Genomic DNA, 19092 nt, shown 5'->3' on the forward strand with positions numbered 1-19092 from the left:
AGTCCCTGTGGCATTGATTTTAAAGCAGCAAGAGGACGCCCTTTCAAAGCCCCAAGGCTTCTGCAGTCCAACCACCATGGGGTCCGAGAGGAGTACAGTGAGGGGACCACTACAGACATGCACCCCATGTGGCCAGGGTAGGCTCATCCTCCGAGTCCCACACCAAGGTGCTAAGGAAATGGCTGTTTTCTCCACCACCTGTCCCAGAGACCTTCCCCTCAGTCTCCTCTCTGACCCGAGCTTTCCATCTGAACAGAGACGTACCCATCATGCAGGGCCTGCCTTACGCTGCCTGATGGCTGCCAGACACCCGGGAGGGACAGTCCACCTCCAGGGAGGTTTCCTTGCCCATCCGAGCAGGTCCCAACCTAATGGAGAAGGCAGGAGCTGGGAGCAGAGAGAGCCCACGAGGCCAAGCAGAGCCAGCGTTGCACAGCCCCAAGCCTGCTTCTCTTCTAAGAGAAAATTTGCTGCCAGTACAGCTTTATCAGATCTCCCCGTGCTTGAACGAGAAGAAAATAGGCAAATGTCCGCCTGGATGTCTGATAATGACATCCAGAGAAACCGCCTAGGTAAATATTTCCCCGAAGAGTGCCTACGCATGGAAATCCTCCCCAGGTGCCAGGCTGCAATCAGCCAGCTCCGCTTCTCTTTCATCATCTCAGCCTTTTCCTTACCATGTGCTGGTGGCTCTGCATGTGCATCTGAAGGTGCCGTATGTCACTCTCCAAGCTGGCTGTGACCCCTTCCTTGGTTTCAGCTGTCAGCATGTAAACATCGAGCCCGCGGTGGTGCTTCACGCTGTAGTCCCCCGAGTGCACGGTGTGAGACAATGTGCTCCAGGAGTCTGGTTCCCTGGCTTCCTCTCTGCAATAGAATAAGCGAAGGTTAATCTGGAGGCAAGGAGGGATGCTGCATTGCAGGACACGCACTGTTCTTCACTCTGGACAGTTCATCTAATCAACGACTCAACCGAAACAGAGCACCGGCTCCAGGGCCAGACAGACAAATACACACGCACACTTCTCGGTCTTGAAATTTAATGTGATTTAGAATTAATGTCAGCCACAAGCTTCATTTCACAAGGTCTTTCTCAGGTAGAGAGATCTGCTTTTTTCCCCAGAGTACAAGAGACTAGCAGCAAAGGGCACAACAATAGGTTTTTAAAATGGAGTTTATTGCTGGTGAAGATCACCAAAGCAGCTGTTGCAGAAAAACAGACACCTGAAAGACAGACCACGGAGGGACAAGTTAGAAGGAATGAGGGTTATCACAATACAGACACTAACTTCTACACTGAAACCAGCACGTCACTTCATAAACACCCAACAGACATCAAACCGAAGCCATTTTTTCACTCCTGAAATGAATTTAGTGTGCTCTGTGAAACTGCTTCTGTGCCAGACGTTCTCAATGTTGTGAGACAGCTGTCCTTCTGCAGCAAGTGTCACAGACATTCTTTTTACCAACCAAAAGGAAGCAAGGAAAGAAAGATGTCGTAGTAAATCAGAATGAAAAAATAACTCAGCAGTTACATGTATTCAATAGAAATTTCTATTCAGTCATCTCTTTTCAAATGTCAAACCCTGATTTTGCACAGGCTCGTGACTCAAAGCAGTAATTCTTCAGGTCTCAGCAAGCTGCATAGAGGCTACACTGCCCCTTTAAATGGGTGAGAAAACTTATTGAGGTGTTCATCTAAAGCTTCAGATTTACAGATTTCCCTTTGAATCAGAACTGACTCAGGAAACCCAAAATCTGTTTTGATTGTCCCAGGACAGAGCTGTTTGCGCAGCATGTGTCCGAACACCGCATCCCCCAGGAGAGATGTAGAGCCAAGCATGAACGTTATAGGAACTGACCTGCTCAGGGTGTGAGAAATGGAAATGTCTCTGTTTTGATTTCACTATGGATGCATCTACTGAGAGCCAGCCTGAGCTGAGAGCATGTCCCCTCCCTGTCACAGGGACCAGATCCAGCCACAACAGGCATCCCCAGATCTCCCTCTGTAACACATCACCCTAGAAGGGGCCTGGGACAGAGATTGCATGCAAATAATTAAGGAACTCAAGAAGATACATATACAGAAATGTATACCAAAAACCAGGGAAAAATACACATAATTTTCAAGACCTTTGCGAACTGGTTTCTTTCTTTAAAAGTAGCAAACCTTTCTAATGAGAACTGATCCCCTGAGCTTCAGCAAACCACAGCACTACCTCTCTGGGAAGCCAAAGCAAAGTCCTAACAAGCAAACGATACCACAACTGGCAACAGGAAAGGGCAGAGCAGGGTAGGGAAACGGTCGGACGGTTCATCACACGGCAGAGAAACCTGTGCAGGTGATTGACGGTGCTGGCAGCGGCCGTCCTTGCTCTGCCCCGGCACAACCCCGCACCCTCCTGTGACTCATTTCGGGCTAAATCTGCAAGGGAATTCAGACAAAGCAAAATTACATCTTCCACCATTCACCACCATTTAACTCAACTGACTTCAGTAGAATTAGTCTTGATCTCATCAGAATCAATATTTCAACAGAGAAACAGAAGGAAGCATCTAGTTTTTGATGGTGATTAGTATAAATCCCTGGAAGCACTGAAGTCAACTGAGCCATTACAAGTGACTGAAAAAATGACCTTCCTTTATCAAGGAAACAGAGACATTTCTGTCTGGAGTATTTTTCTTTTCAGCTGTCACGTATGAGAAACTACTGTACTCAGGGCCGCTCTCAGAGTACAACGAGGCAGTCAGCACAGAACCCACGCTCACCCACTCACGGGGCCAACATCAGCTGGATTAAAGAACCGAGCGCAATGAGTCTGCTCTGCTTTCTCATCAGCTTCAAGTACACTTACGAGCATCTTCAAATCAGCACCCACAAAGCAGCCTGCATGACTTAAGCCTTGAAGGACCCTCAAAAGCCTCAAAATCTGGAGTGAGATGACAGGCAGAGTCCCCTGCAACACCCTGAGTGTGACCACTCCTGCAATTTTGCACCTTCACCCGCCCCAGACCGATCAAATAATCACTTCTGCTTAGAACGACAACAATTTATTTTCAGAATCAAACCGCCGATTCTGTGTTACACCCTATAAAGGACTTTAAACCTTTTAAAAAACCAAGATCTTTCTCACATCCAGACAGCTACAAACAAGCCCAAGCTCTCATTTTCAGTAGCAGTCACCTACATTGCACAAAATTAAGCAGTAAACTAGTGGATGGCTTAATCTATTGATGCCTTCAAATCATCCCTTTCATACACTGCTGCATCCCAGCACTGATGGTCTGCAGCAGAGAGGACAGACGGGTATTCTCAAGTGTTAATTTGTTTGCACACCGCTATTTCTGTTGTTCAGGCAATCTCTTTGAAGGGCATGTAGAATCACAGAAAAAGATGCTCCTGCACATTTGTCTTCATGCATTGAGCTTAACTGTTTGTGTCTCTCCCGCATACCTCACTGCAACCCCCAGGTTTTATTGAGAGATGATAAAAACACACAGTCTTCCAGGAAAAAAAAAAAAAAAAAAAAAAAAAAAAAGCAAGCTTTACAGTCATGTATTTTGTACTTCCTGGTTGTTGAAAGACATTTATTTTGTACAGATTAGGAATTTCTGCAGTAATTGTATACAAGTGCATACCCAAGCTGGTCTACTAGGGGATAAAAACAGATATGCAAATATTTACTGAAGATTTGTTAACAAAAATGTACATAGAAATTCCATCATCAAGAAGCCTGAAAATCTGCTTCCATTCAGCACAAAAATGTAGCTTGCTGCAGTCTGCCAGCAACAACGGAAATCTGTCTCCTTATGAGGTTTAGCCATCCTGGGTCAATTCTTTCTCATCCTTTCCTTTTCAACAGCTTCCCATCAAAATTGGCAAAAGATATCAGTGAACAGAAAATTTCCTTGGCGTAATCTCCAAGCCCAACTTTTGCAGAACAAAGTATCTTGCTTGGTTAAGAAAACCAGGACTGAACGATAAGGTTGACAGTGATCACCAGCTCCACCCACTGAAAAATCCTGGAAGAAGTCCTCCAGCCCCAGTCCCTGCTGCTTCTGCTGCAGTCTTCCATCCCATGGATGTAAACCCAGAAGGGAAATTGCTGCTTCAAGAAAGGACAGACTTGACCAGCCAGCCATTCCTATGTGGAAAGGTGACTCAAAGGAGGATGCCAACCCCAAACAGGGCGAGAAGAGAAGCAAAAAAAAAAATAAAAATACTGTCATGCCATGCCCTGCTCAATCTGGGAGCTTATAGGATTGCTCAGACTGCAGCATCACCTCCTGCCCATTTGGCACATAAAACAAGACGATAGGTAGTGTTTTTTAAACCTCCCAGCATCACTCAAGGAGACTCGTCCCTGACAAAGGAGGAGCTGTACCATATGGGCATGCTGAATCTCTTCTCATCTAGTGGAGGAGCAGATAGGATGGCCCCACGCCAGTAAGTAGCGGAAAGAGGGAGAGGAAAGCCTGCACCGGCACAGCACAGCTCCCAGCTCCCTGCAGATACGGGCAAGATATTTTTAAGAGGGAAGATAAATGAAAAAGGGAGAACAAAAAAAAAACAACACAACCCAAGCAAAGCTCCGCTCGCCTTCGAAAGCTGCAGAAATGGTGCCCACTGACAAGGGTTTGAAATTCCGTGGTGCCGGTGTGCTCCCGGCAGGCGTGTTTTCTGGTGCAGAGATAAGAGGTTTTGAACCGAGGGGAGAGGAAGAGGAGGGGCAAGAGATCAGAACAGGAACAAAAAAAACCTCAGTGGGTTAAGCAGAACCTCGTGTTAGGAAAATTTATCCTACAGTTTTACAAACAGGCAAGGAAGGCTGTATGGGAACTCAAGGTGTTATTTCCTGGGGATATCCCCTCCAGATTTCCGAGCTGGACTTTGGCAGAAACAAAACAAACTCAGTAGCGTTGCCAGCTCTTATGATCTTACTGCAAGCCTGACAACAGCTGTGGGTTTATTCTGAAAGCATCAGCCCCTAGATTCATGTGATAAAGGCCAGGCAGGGGGAACAAACCACTTTTTTGTTTTTTTCCTTCTTAAACAAAGCCCCTAGTATTATGGTCATAGTGAAAAGCTAGGAAATGATAGAATTTAGATGCTCTTATCTGTAAGACACATAAAAACTCAACTAAACTGAGTTTTAATCTTACAACCTTATTCAAATTCTGAATTATTACTGCTGTTATAATACCACACTGAAAACACTAGATGAGACAGACTGGGATAAGAAGGAACCATGCCTGCTGGGACAGGATGCTGGACTTTCTGGAGACTGCACAACACGTCCATAGCACAGGCAATTTAAATCAAGCCAACAATCCCTCCTGTGAAAACCCAGCACCCAGACTTCATGCAGTCACCAGTACCTAAAACCAAGACATCTTAGAAATCTGACAAAATAGAACTTCAACGCTATTTGCAGAAACGCTGGGGTAATAGAGGCTTTGTATACATATGATCAACTTTGCACCCACAATCTTTAGCAATATACAAAATGCTATTGCACACAAACACTTTCTTGTTCCTCCTCGTTTTTACAACCATCAATATGCACTGTATATGAGACAAACGAAAGCAACTAGTATGTGCTAGAATGGGTTAAAACAAACCAACCATTTATAGTTTTAAAAGATATTTAACAAACACAGCATTCATACTTCAGGTGTTTCCAAGTGTTCCAAAAGTCCCAGGAAAGCACTTTAAAAAAAGTTTCTTACGTAAGAAAATTTCACACATGACTCACTGATCTGAATACTTTTGATGGTGAAGGAAAGAGTTAAAGTTCATCCAATGCAGAAGGATGACTAACGCCTTAGGGTGCTTCGCACAAACATGAACTGCAGTGGGCTCTGACACTGCACTGAATTCAGGATTGCATAACCTACCCTTCAGTATCAGATTAAATTTTTAACAACTGGATTCAAAATATTGAATGCTAAGTTCTCAGTCCATTGATCAACACACTATACAGTAGGAAACCATAGAAGAGACACTCTGTCTTGTTCCTTCAGCAGCTGTTTGCAGACACCCATACCCTAAGTCCAGTATTTCCTACCACAAAGGGCCTGTGCTGCTGAACTCAAGCATTTCTTAGGCTCCAATGTTAATCATACGCTAAAAAACCAAATACAGCTACAAACTGTCATCAACTACATTTGCCAAAATTATGATGTGCATTCCATAAGAATAACTGTCTGTTATTAAATATACTTTTCCATTTATTTTCTAATAAGAAAGATATCCTGCTCAGGATGTGGATTTGTAGCTCCAACACAGAACTCAATGTCAACTTGTCAGTAAACAAAAGAATTTAAGGTGATTCTATGAAACACAGAGCAAAAACAGATGCCATCTGTTACATTTTAAATACAAAAGCACAGTTCATGGAGACTACTCCATCAAGCAGTATTTTCTTTACAGCTAAAAACAGCAACTTAGATCAGGACAAGTGATATGGAAGGATACGTGTCTCTGCAGAACATCTCTGCATACTGCAAGTGAGCGTGACCACAGACTCTGTAACACAACCCAAAGATAAAGCCATCGCTTTGGCTGCCTCTGAGACAGCAATTTACAAAGTTGTCTTCTACAGTAACCTGTTCAAACTTCAATCTCTACTACAAACATCACTCCTTCTAGCAGATCTGCTCCAGAAACTAAATATGAGTATCTGTACTGGGCACCCAGCTGATCCCTGCCTAAGGCCAAACCCCAGCAGTTCTGGGGAATCACTTATCTGCTTTTTCTAAATTTATCCTGAAACGGAGCTGGTCTATCACAATCACTTGCCAACCACACAAGGCTGTTCAGGGCTTACGGCCCCTATGATTTTTGAGATCACCTGCAGATCAAGATTGCTATGGAGAAAAATAATTTTCTTCTCGTATCTTACCACATCTTCCCAAATCTCTTCTTCTTTCTGCACCTCACAGGCCTGTTTACATGAACACCATCTCCCAGGACCTCCAATTTCCAAGGGGATCGCAGAGTCAATAAAAAGTTGATTCTACCATACAGACAAAGCCACTTCTCTCTCTTCTGCATTCAGAGGAAGATACAAAACAAAGGAAAGGAGGGAGCCAACGAATGAAAACACAAGTCCTCGCAGGGATGTGGGAACACACTAGGAAACCAGTAAAAGCTGGAGCACGCAGCGGGTGAGTGGGTGGAAAGTGAGAAACACAAACTCTTCCTGCTCCATTACGTTCACACCTGGTTCCTCCATCCCCCTGCTCCCACAGTCTGCTCCTCTGCTGTGGCCAGAAGAAACCCACAGGACCTCAGCATCTTCCTAATCAGGATGATCAATGGATTAAGCAATGGTGTTTCAAACAATAAACTTAAAAGGTCAGCAATATGCAGTCAGAGACCCAGACCCTGTCGGATCACTGCTCCTCCCACACTTTTGTAGCTGAACAGCATCCTCTTAACACAGGCATCTCTTGCCAGGTCCTGTCTCTTTGCCCAACATCTTGGAATCCCCCTTTTAAACATTAATGAGATGGTTCTGAAACTAAATACATGCTTAAAGGACATGCTAAAGTGCAAAGAAATGAGATACCAGGCAAATCCTCTCGCAGCTCTGTCTCAGAAAAGTGTATTGAAATATACAAGTGAAGTTACTGAAATAGCTTCCTCATTTCAGAGGCACCATGGAGATCACAGCACAGACTTCACTAATTACGTAAAATCAGAACAATACCAACTGATAATCATGGACTGCAAAATGTTCTTAAAACCCTTCTGCTACCAGGGAGTTATTCCTCATGCATGTTAATTAAATCAGTTCAATTTTGGAAGCAGAGTCTTGTACTGACTTACAGTTTCACATACTGATCCACTTGGTTGTTACCAGGAGATCTGAAGGAAGAGCAATCCCAGAGCTGTGCAGAAGTGCTTTACAGCAATAAGCAAGCAGACAAACCAGGAAAAGCAAAACTAATACTACAGTAAAAAAAACTCAGACTGTTACAACTCTGAAACTTCTCCTTTGCAGGGAACTAGAAAAATGCATGAATTTTTTTATGGGCTTTACTGTTCTCTTATTCCATTTTTTTCAAGGGGCATAAATCGCTCTCAGCTGTGAAGGAACTACAAACATTTGGCTTCAGAGAAAAAACCCTACACTTCTGAGTTACTAGACAGAACTCTGTTCTGCAGAAATAAAATCAGTGTTTTTAAGTTCTACAAAACAGCACTTCCGACTTCTCTGAAATTCTTCACACTCGCTATTTCTTGGAGCCATTTTCCTCGCCTGACTTACGGAGCACTGAACAACATGGAGCTGGCAGGCAGATTATATTACTACACCGAACTGCATCTGAAAACATCAACTACTGCAAACTGCAGCTGTCCTACTGCAGGGGCCAAGTTACTCACACAGAGCCTACTACCCCCTGTTCGATAAACGCTGCTGCCTCTTCAGAGCCAGCCCTGCTCCAGCGAGCAGAGCAGCCCTGCAGCCAGCGTCACCCGATTTAAACACAGGGAAGTAATAGGCTTCAAGGAAGGACCCTTTCACTTTGGAATTCGCTCCTGCCAGACTCAGAAATTGTTGAAACTCAAAGAGAGCGATGCAACCTGCTTCATTTCCAAAGCTTTTTTTTTTGTGCAAATGAAGATAATTAATTTAAATTGTATTTTAAAGTTGTATTAAAAAAACCCACCAAACAACTGTTAAACAAGCTGCTAGCAAGCAAATTAGAATGTTCCAAAAGAACATCCTTAATATTTTTCTTCCTAAAACTCCTGCCCTTAGGCACTGTCCTATCCCATTTGCACCACAGGACAATGTTTACTATGAAGTTTTAATCTTGAAGACAAAAATAAGCACCCTCAGGAATGAACTGTCGGTGAATAAACACTGCTATTGGCATCCTGCTCTCCATCTTCGGGACCTACGTGTGTTCTATCGCAGCTCCTCAGTTCAGTCTGGAGAGAGGCAGCGCACGCACCATTCCTGCCAGAGGATGCAAGAGTCAGTGCACAAGCTCAAAGCTACAGAAAGGAATACTTCAAGGGCTGCAAAATTTAAAATTGAAGCATTTTTCTTTTTTTACATGAAGAATTGCAACAGCTGAAAAGGGAAAGTTTCTCTGATAAACAGAAATTCAAAATGTCAACCAGGGTAATTAATTTTGGAGAAAAATATTTACACTGCAGCTAAATCAAGCTGCTTTGCAGCTGAACGTCCCTTTCCAACCCTAGCCATTCTAGGATTCTACGATAAAACTGCAACAATGGAGAAGGTTTTGTGTCTGCTTTTTAATGATTGTATCCCAATTACAGTAAAATTTCACCCCTTTCCACTGCCGGCTGGGACAATCATTGTAAAATGCAGGGTCCTGCAAATTAGCAAGCAAGTGAACAATAAAATCCCCCCAAGGATAATGCGCCACAAAACACGCTGCATTCATTTATTTGGTGAAATGCAGTTTAATTACTTGTAAAAATAATGACTCCTTTGTACAGGCTCTTGCTAACATGCGTTGCTGCTCTGTATTTTGCTGAGTGGTACGAGTTGCATGCCAAATTTGCGTGCATGGATTATACAGCGTGCGCATAAGCAGAGTGCAGAAAAGTGGTTGTACAGTATCCATTGTGTTTTGACAGCACATAAATGATATATACTCTCTTCATGGAATTTGGCTGCTTTTCTATATTTTGAATCTCAATATTTCTCCTCTCAATAGGGATTTTCAAGCCTCAATCCCACCTAATTGCAGAAAGTTCTAAGCACAACAAAAAATCTCTGCTGGGGAATCAGAATGTGTGTGCTCTGCAGCCACCGCCCTCCCATGGGGAAGGGCCATGGCAGTCCCCATGTCACCCGGTGCTCCCACTGCTCCGGCCAGCCCCGAGCTCATAGCACAGTGCTTCACCACTGTCCCACCCTTTGAGAAAGGGATCCGACACCTCCAGTGTCCACAGATTTCTGTTTGCAGGGCTTCATGGAGACAGCAGGGGTTTCAGAGTCACAGGATATGTGGCACCGCTGTCAGATGTTTATAGGTTAGATTTCCACCCAGCAGGCCAAGAAGAAAACTAACCATAATGAACAGTTTAAGGACATACTAAGAAGAAGAGGATCTGGGATCCCGACGGTAACATTACTGAAGTTGCCAGTGTCTTATTTTCAAAGATGAACTGTAAAGGCCATCAGAGAAATCCCTTGGATTACACCAGCAGCATCTGTTAAAGCGAATGGCACAGGGCAGTGCCAGGTAATCCAAGTACTCTTCTCTCTGCACTGAGCAAGAACTGTCATTCCAGTATTGGAACTGGTTGCGAAACACTCCACCACCAAATACATGAATAGCTGCTGTAATAGTTTTGTTTACTTCCCATTTCTTTTTAAATTACCAGCTCTACTTGCATTCAAATTGCAGTATTTGCTGTGAGCTCTATAACAAAATTTTGGCCAACTTAAGCTCTCTGTAATAAAGTTTTGGCCAACTTAAGCTTCTTTACTCTATGTTAAGTCTGTTAACAAGGTTAGTCTCACCTTGGAGACCTTTGCTGCAGTTACATGACGAATTTGCACATTCCAATTTTACAAGATAGTCTGCAAGAGAATTGTGTTTTCGTAGTATGACCGTTGAACTGGACGGAGAAAAAACTAACACTGTCATAATCTCTGTATTAACCCCAGCCAACGGTAGAAGAAGAAAAGGTTAGCTTATAGCTTCTGTCCCACTCTGCACCTTCTCCTTCACCCTCATTTTGCATGTGGTTGTCCAAATTGTTGAAGATGAAACTTACATGCAATCACTCCAGCAATACAGTTCATATTTTTGCCTTCTAGCATTCCACCCAACAACTACAGAAAGCAGAATAATTTACAATTTGCAATGGAGGAATATCACGGGATAAAGTGGACGACACAGCAGACTCCTAAACATGACATTGAGTCACTCAACATAAACCCCAAGTATCTGCAAATTGAATTCAGAAAAGCAAAGTTAATAATAAAGCTTAAGAGAACCAGGCATTAGAATAACACACATGCAGACCAAATCTTTTCTCCTTTACAAACAGCCCCCTCGGGACTTATTTAAACTCTTTGTCTTTATTAGCCTCAGCTTTTAAAGCTAGATCTCCAAACATTTGCTACTCAAAAATAACTTGTCATCTTCTGAAGGATTCCTTGTAAAACACTGCAGTAAATGCTTATGCAACTAGTTACTTGCTACAAGTAAGATCTGTCTGCTTCTCTTGACCACTCAAAAGGGAATAGTTTCTGCTGTTAAATACTTGCGTTAATTCTTACCTAAACTTTTTACCTATACTGGTAAGATACCTATTCTCTACGAGATGCTGCCTTACTTCAATACAATTGTCATTATTTCTTTTAACCAAAAAACTCCAAATCCGCAAAGTAAGAACACAACAGTCAACCACCACCATGAAGCCTGCTAGCTCCCCTTTTTTGGGCAGTCGCGAAAAGCTTTTTCACTTGTGTTTGCATAAGTTTTGTCTTAATTAGTCAATATTACAGTGACTCACTTTAAGAGACAGCTGGAAGCAGAACACTGTGCAACAGAAAAGGAGAACATAACACTATTATTGCATTTCCCCTAAATCCTAAGCACCTGCCCCCATTCTTGCTAGCAAGAAAGGTAAAAGCAAAATTATACAAAAATTGCGTTTAAGGGTAGAGTATGGCTCTTAGATACTATTCAGTGATAATGTACAGCAAAGGCAAGTGTGATACAGAACAGAAAACTAACAGAGGAACCATCAAATCATCCTTACTCGGTCAAAAGCTGGTGCAGCTTCTGGTAGCCCCTCTCCAAGGCCAAGCTCACGGGCGTTGCCCCTTCGGTGTTGTGGATCCTGAGAGCTCCTCTTCCACCCGGCTTCTGGAGCAGAAACCACGTCAGCCGCAGCAGACCCAGCCTCACTGCAAAATGCATCAGTGTTTCCCGAGGGATGTTCTCTGGGAAGAGAGAAGGAAAAAAAAAACCAATGGGAATTTGTAGGCTGCGGGTTAGGTGAATGCCATATCCCCATCTCCCAGCCACACCACATGCGATGGCTGGCATGGAGTTGACAGCCCAAAAGCCGAGGAACCTGCAGCACCTGGAAAAACACACTGGCTGCCAATATCCAGGAGAAACCAATACTTTAATGCAAGGGAAACTCTACGGTGGGACTGGCAGTGCTCAGGACCTCTCAGAGCAAGACTGACCAGAGAAGTCAATGTGAAAAGCCCACCATTTCATCACCAGCCATGATAGACACCAAGCTGCAGTGCTGCCCATCAGAGCTCAGCATGGTCAGTTGGGTTCTTCTACATGTCCAAGCCTTCTCCGGTTTTAGGAACGGACAAGTTTAGTTATTTAATAGGATGCTGATTTATCCCAAGGTATGAGAAAGATAAATTACATTTGAAGGACAAATCTAAAGCAGTTATAAAAGAGAACAATTTAACCTCTCATGTAGACAAAAAAAAAAGAAAAAAGTGAAGATTTTCCTTTCCTGGCTTGATTGTGCCTCAGACAGGCTTTTCTTAGTTTTTTACAGTAGCTCTACCATTCTGAGTAGCAGCATTTATGAACCAGCAATCTGCACTGCTGCTTTTTATGTTTAATAACCGTGGCCTTCTAATTTGGTAAAAGTCACTTTTGAGCCTAAGCTTTCAATCTCCAAAAAATATCCCCCTACTCTAAAAGCTGCAGCCGTAGAATGATGCTCTAAAGAACTTCAATCAGAAATGAGCTCCAGATGAGCTGCTGAAATCCAGTATTTACAGATCAAAGCGCGTTAGTTCTGTATGAAGGGCAAAAGCATTCGGGTTAAAAAAAATACAACTGTGAGAAATAAAAATTTGTTCTTTTAATTCACAAAGTATTTCAGTATTGACTGGCAGAGACAATAACAACACAAAAGCACCAACCGTGTCTCAGTAAACCATGCCAATAAGCACACTTGGTATAATACCTTTAATACCATGGCAATGATTTATTGGGTTATTAATTTGGTTGCCAGCCAAACCTATAAAGCAGGTTTAAAAATGCAAGTGCATAACGGCTTTAGAATTTAATTAAGCATTTTTTCTTCAAGAAGTATGCCCCAAGAGAAATCACTTCTTCAAGGTGCTGTTGTTTTTCTTGCTTACTTGCTTTCTTACGGGACATTACATTAAGACCTTCAGGAAAAAATAAAGCAAAAATAGGGAGTTCTCCCCTGCCTGACACACAATTTTTCCTGAATTTTTGGATCAATTCCTGAAGAACTAATTTGTATTCAAGAACCAAAAGCTTTCTGGCATCATCTCTCTTCCAAATGACTCCAAATTAGGTCTCTGGGCTACAAACCAGTCCTTCCTCCCTAACCTCTTGATTACCATAAAGCCAAACCATGCTGTCCTGAATACATGTGCATGTCTGAACGGAGGTTCCAGCTGATCAGAAAAAAAAGGGAATAGCTGAGCTCACTCAGAGACAAATTCTTAGCCTGTGGGAGCAAATGACCGCTGTTCAAATAAAGAATGTGTTGCACTGATCTGACCACATGTATTCTAGCGTGGGATCACCTGCTCTAGCTGCTTTGTTGAAAGGAAAAATCATGTTCCTAACCAAAACAGACACCCTTGCACAAAAACTGAGCAGGGTAGACCTGCAAAGCATAAGCACAGGTTCCTAGACCAAAATGTTTCCTCCTCCTTAATTTGAGGGCCTCACAGTTAGACAGAAGCATCTTTGACTCACCAGCTCACAGTTCACCAATAAACACACATACCAATTTTAAGTTCTGCAAGATGCAGGCAGGTACTCGTCCTGTCCCTGATCCGACTGGGTGCCCTTCTCTGTCTCCTACTTCCACAGATGAAATACCCCCTCCTAGTTGATCCAAATGCCCCTCTGATGTCATCTGCTCATATGACTGCAATTTCTGAAAGTCCCACCTTTTTCCCATTCTTTCAAAACAATCTTCTTTACCACCAAATTAGTGGACACAGTAGCTCCAGCATTTGGATGGAGATGTCTACAAACACAACCGAACTGAATGTTAAAACAATCTTCTTTACCATCAAATTAGTGGACACAGTAGTTCCAGCATTTGGATGGATGTCTTGGTGTCAGGACCACCAGCACCACGTGGCCCTTCCCCAATGGTTCTGAGCAACAACGACGTGCGCAGGAGATCTGTACAAGAAGACATGGCAAGTTGCCATCCGAAGAGTATTAAACAGTCAAATTCACTATCCAGGCCTATTTGGAAAGATCTGCCTAAAATATAAACTGGCATGAGGCCATCCTAACAGATGGGCACAGATGATGGCAGCAAAGAGACAAAGTACTGTACATCCAACAACTGCAGGGGCCCCAGGCAATGGCTTTAGAAGGGTTTGGAGCGTTCAGAACTTGCACAGCTACAGTTAAAAGGCGTGTGACATCTGTGGGCTGGATTAACTACTAACATATAACGAAAAATACATCTGTTGATGTATGGTGTTGCCCGGAATAAGATGAGAGCTGGTCTGGATCAAGTATGGCAGTGTTGCTGGATGGAAAGGGGAGGAAGACAGATAGCATCCTTACAGCCTTCCTGCCTCTAAAGGGATAAAGCTTTATTAGCACAAAATGCTGAAAATTGAGTCAACAATTTCAAGGTCTCATCATAGTGTAAAACGCCCATCTCAGGCATGGAAGAATAACAAAATGCTTTAGCGTGCAATAGCCAGAGCACCTTCTCCTGCCCTGTATCAAGCATATTCTTCATCTTAAAATGGCTGTCCTTTGAATGTCAACAAAAAGCTTTTCATAATTAGGAAATTGTGGAAATACAAGACACATAATACTGGAAAGGCCAAGATTGTTTTGTTCATTTCTCGTTTCCTAGTAATAGGCAAGAATTGAAACATATGATTATTGTCCCGTAATTGCAGGGCAGTCTAATCCAGCTGGCAAAACATAAGACTTTAGATATATTATTTTTATGGTTTTTGGTTTATTTTTTTTTTTTCAGCTGTGACACACGAACAGACAATTTATCTGGGTAACTACGGGCAAAATTTCCATAGAAGACTGTCAAATGTACTTTGCTAACAGTAAAGGACTAAGGTTTAAGGTGCTACTAGCACAAAACGAATAAGCATTAAAGAGAAAAAAAAAAAAAAACAAGCTTGGCAGATCCCAGAAAACAAACTGTTCTCTAAGTAAAAACTATAATTTTAATCCTGATTAAATAAATGAAAAAAATACTGTTCCTTTTTAAAAAATTGCTATTTAGAGTAACCCACACCTAACTGCTCAGTTTATCCTGCATGCCCTGCAGCGTCTCATCAAGGAAGAGATAGCCATGGACTGGCTAGCATCTCTTGGTAGTGTTCCTGCGATGGTGACCTTCCTTGGTTCTCACCCAAAATCACATATACTCGGCAATTTTGAAATCTACCATCAAATCTCGCTTCAAGATCTTGTTTTCTGCTGGAAATGTTCTCAATACACAGATTAAACCTTGAGAAACATGGGGAGCAACAACCAGAAAAATGTTACCACTTAACATTGAGGTCCTAGAGGAAGGCTCCAGCAGACAACAGCACTGAAGAAAGGTCAAGGCAAAGACACTGTGTTTGGAGTTACAAGTTCGGTTAATAAAAAGATGCGTGGGTAATTCTTTTTTAATCTTATAAACAATAATTTTTTCAAAAAACACCAAAGGATCTTCATGTCCCGATTCCCACTAATATCAAAGGGAATAGAAACTTTCTCATGCCAATAGTTCTTCAGCCACAGACTGAGCAGAACATGCAAGTACTGAGCAGCACATTTCAGACACTGCCTGAACAAGAATTACTTTCTGCTCCCCATTCTCTAGTGCAGAGGGCACTAAATTTAGGTACAGAAAGGATTTTTTACATCTTATCAAGGACTATAGCTGAACAGACCGCTTTGCACTGCTGGCACAGAAAAGATCCTGTTGATTTACACCATATAGTCATTTATCAGAGGGCAGAGAAGGCGGTGAGCAGCAGATCGGAAAGGATACGAAACCCAACCAAAAAAATACTTGTAACTGTTACACTGAAACGGTTCAACGAGAAACTATAAAAAAAGAGTGCAACAGATGAACAGATTAAAGCTTTATGTCTGAAAATCATAATCAGCTGCATATGTTTAACATCCTCCCATGGGAAAAAAAATGTTAGCTCTGAATAATCAAATTTCCTTCTAACTGTTAAAGACTTTTAAAGGCTTCTTAAGGCTTCTTCATTTTTTTCTTTAAAATAAGGGCTTTTTTTGGTTACTTTTTCTTTTCAGAGATTCCCCCTTTCTGTAAGAAAATAACAAGTTAATGATCTCTAATGACGGTGACACTCTAGTTGCGCTGTACTCTGCAACCCTACAGGTTTTGTATGTAAAGTTATTGAACTTGTAACCCAAATCCACTCAGATTATTTCAAACCAGGGAGAAACATTTCCCTCTCTACCCACCTCCTACTTGGCAAGCTCAGGGAGCTTCAAGCTGTAAATATTCCAGAAGTCAGCAAACTGTTCTAACCTTAAGGAGCTATGAAGTGTTTTATCTAATGAGATGGTCTCCTTGTTATCTGCCCATAATCAAGGCTGACTATCTCGCAGCTCAAAGAGCCTGCTTCTCCTTGCCTCCCAGGGGAATGGCTCCATACCACGGTTGATCACCACAACTCTCTGCCAACATTAACCAGCTCCTGAAAGTACCACCTCAGAAAGCTACCACCGCTGAAACTGTAACCATAGGTCTGGGTTTCACCACTTGCTTTTAATGAGCAAAATGAAAAGAGTGTTTCCTCAAATGTTTTGTCAGATTATTACTTAAAAGAGATTTTGAAAGCGATCTGTTTTCTACTGATAGTTGACTCAAGGATTAAGCTCTCTCAGCTTTCATACCTGAGCCTTGGATCCTCCCTAATTTTTTTTTCTGCTTTTTTCCTACAACACAAACAAGCCATAATTGTTACTCATACCTTCAAATATTCTCTTCTGGTTTTCTAGTAAGCTTATTTTCTCTTCAGTCATTTAAAATAGAAAATCACAGTCTTGTATTTACATCAGATGCGTCCTCAGAATACATATTAAATGTTGTTTTCTAGATATAAAGTTTTCCATTTAAATAGCCACCTTTAAATGTCACTGAGAACAGTAAATAGCCCTACTTTGCTGAGAACAGTAAATAGCCCTACTTTGGACTGCAGTAACAACTATGTTCTTTACAAAGTTACAGTGCCCTTGTAATAATCAAGATGGACATGATTATATAGCACCTGAAAGTAATGAAGTGTTTGGAATACCATGGTAACAAGAGTAATCCTTCATTATGGATATTCTGAAATTGTGGATGCCACTTGAGTTCATACAGACAGACAGATAATTAAGAGCAAGGCCCAGGAATTGCTTCCTGCAGAGGGACAGTACATGGCTGGGAGAAGAGCAGAGTCCTCAGGACACAACTGCCCCAGGGCAGAAGCGATGAGGACAGACCATGCAGGGAGGATGTCAGGACACACCTGCCCAAGGGGCTTCAGACACACTCTTTACCTGCAATGCAAACCCCTAAAAAAAAACCTGCCCCTGAAACCCAAGGACATGCTGCTGCACCACGGCACCACGCGCGGCGCTGCCTCCTCCATCTCCTTCATCCTCGGCACGTGGGGGGCTTTCTTTTGCTATCTGGTTCATCTAACCAAATGGTTGAGTATCTTCTGCCTGCTGTGGCAAGAGAGGATGGAGCCCAAGGACCTCCAAAGTCAGGAAACTTCGGTGCTCCCATTCCCAGTTCTGCTAGCACGGCACTAAGTGGGATCTGGAGGATATTTTACTCTCCCAAAGTCCCATTACCTGGTTCAGCACTGGCTGCTGAACACAAAGCTTGTCGTCAGAGCCCCAGTCCTACAAAACTTAGTCTGGTGATAAATTTGGCACAAAGGGTTCATTCAAAGCTTGCTGAATGTCCAGACAAGTCCTTCTTTTTCTTTTTCCAATGGATTCTGGGTGAAGAACTAAGGACCTGTGATCAAAACCAACTTCAGTCTTCTACACTCTACCTGAGTAATTAATAAATATTTGGTTTTGAGCAATGTGAACCAAATACCTACAATAATATTACTGTAGGGATTAGATTAACCAACGCTGCTCAATGCGTTTAATTTTGGGACAGTTTCTTTTTAAGCTGTAAAACCTTCTACTGTTCCAGATGAAAAAAATAAAAAGCAAATGAGAACACTGTAAATGAACATAGCAGGTTTTGAAAATGCACTGACAACAATACAGGAAGAAATGTTGATTTCATTTTCAGTTTGTTTTAATGAAAGTGATGCCTAAAGAGATAACAAAGCAATAAATGTAAAGACAATGTAGACTGAAAGAGTTTAAGATTACCAGGATCACTGAAGGTGAATAAATCTCTCTTGTTGAATGGCAACAGCTAATTTAAGTAGATTACATACAGATAAAATTAATTTTAAAAGAGTGCTTCACTGGAATGTTTGCAAATGTCCTCTAGCTTTTTTTTTTTAAAAAAGAGGCATTTCTAACCCACAGCTGAAAGGACATGCTCTTAACAGTCTGGCTATATGACCACACCATACTTTTAATCTTGAGCAATGTTAAACGCTTAAAGAATTAAGACCTTGGTTTGGCAACCAAAACATAAGCAAGTAGATGACTCTTACATAGCTTTTGTCCACAGTAATCCTGCACCTTTCCATACTAAAAAGTCAAACCTACTAATGTGTTAGAAAAGAGGGCAGAAAAAAAGGAGGGTGGGATGCTGCAATAGCATAAGAAATAACAATGGATGAATGGAGACAAATTTTAAGGATACAACCACCTAGTCTGTTGGTACCCAGGAGCACAAGGGGTGTTCTGTGCCTCCTTCCCTCAGTGGCATGGACCTTAACCTGTACTTTGCACCACACAAACCCACTGACCTGAAAGATTAGCTTAATAGCCTCAGCAGATGGAGCTGGGTGTTACCTTTAGCAGCTTCTCTGCCCTTTGGGGTGTAATGGCAATGAACTCCCTATCCTCTGCTCAAAGACCAGTCAGACTTGGGATGTAAAAACAGGGAGAAACCTCAACGTAGAGCCATCT

The 19092-nt window shown here is 42.3% G+C and overlaps 1 protein-coding gene across 1 annotated transcript in view; it reads right to left on the bottom strand.

Annotated features, from left to right (window-relative positions):
* Nucleotides 1-19092, bottom strand: part of LOC104469373 (A-kinase anchor protein 13-like) — a gene marked incomplete at both ends in the record, with an annotated part of 114841 nt that overhangs the window by 82373 nt on the left and 13376 nt on the right. The window contains 2 exons of the mRNA XM_010083848.1: nt 678-867; nt 11768-11951. Of these exons, the coding sequence (XP_010082150.1) occupies nt 678-867; nt 11768-11951 (374 nt within the window). The remainder of the gene's footprint in view (nt 1-677; nt 868-11767; nt 11952-19092) is intronic.

Source organism: Pterocles gutturalis, unplaced genomic scaffold, assembly GCF_000699245.1.
Source record: "Pterocles gutturalis isolate BGI_N339 unplaced genomic scaffold, ASM69924v1 scaffold11720, whole genome shotgun sequence".
NCBI classification, from domain to species: domain Eukaryota; kingdom Metazoa; phylum Chordata; class Aves; order Pterocliformes; family Pteroclidae; genus Pterocles; species Pterocles gutturalis.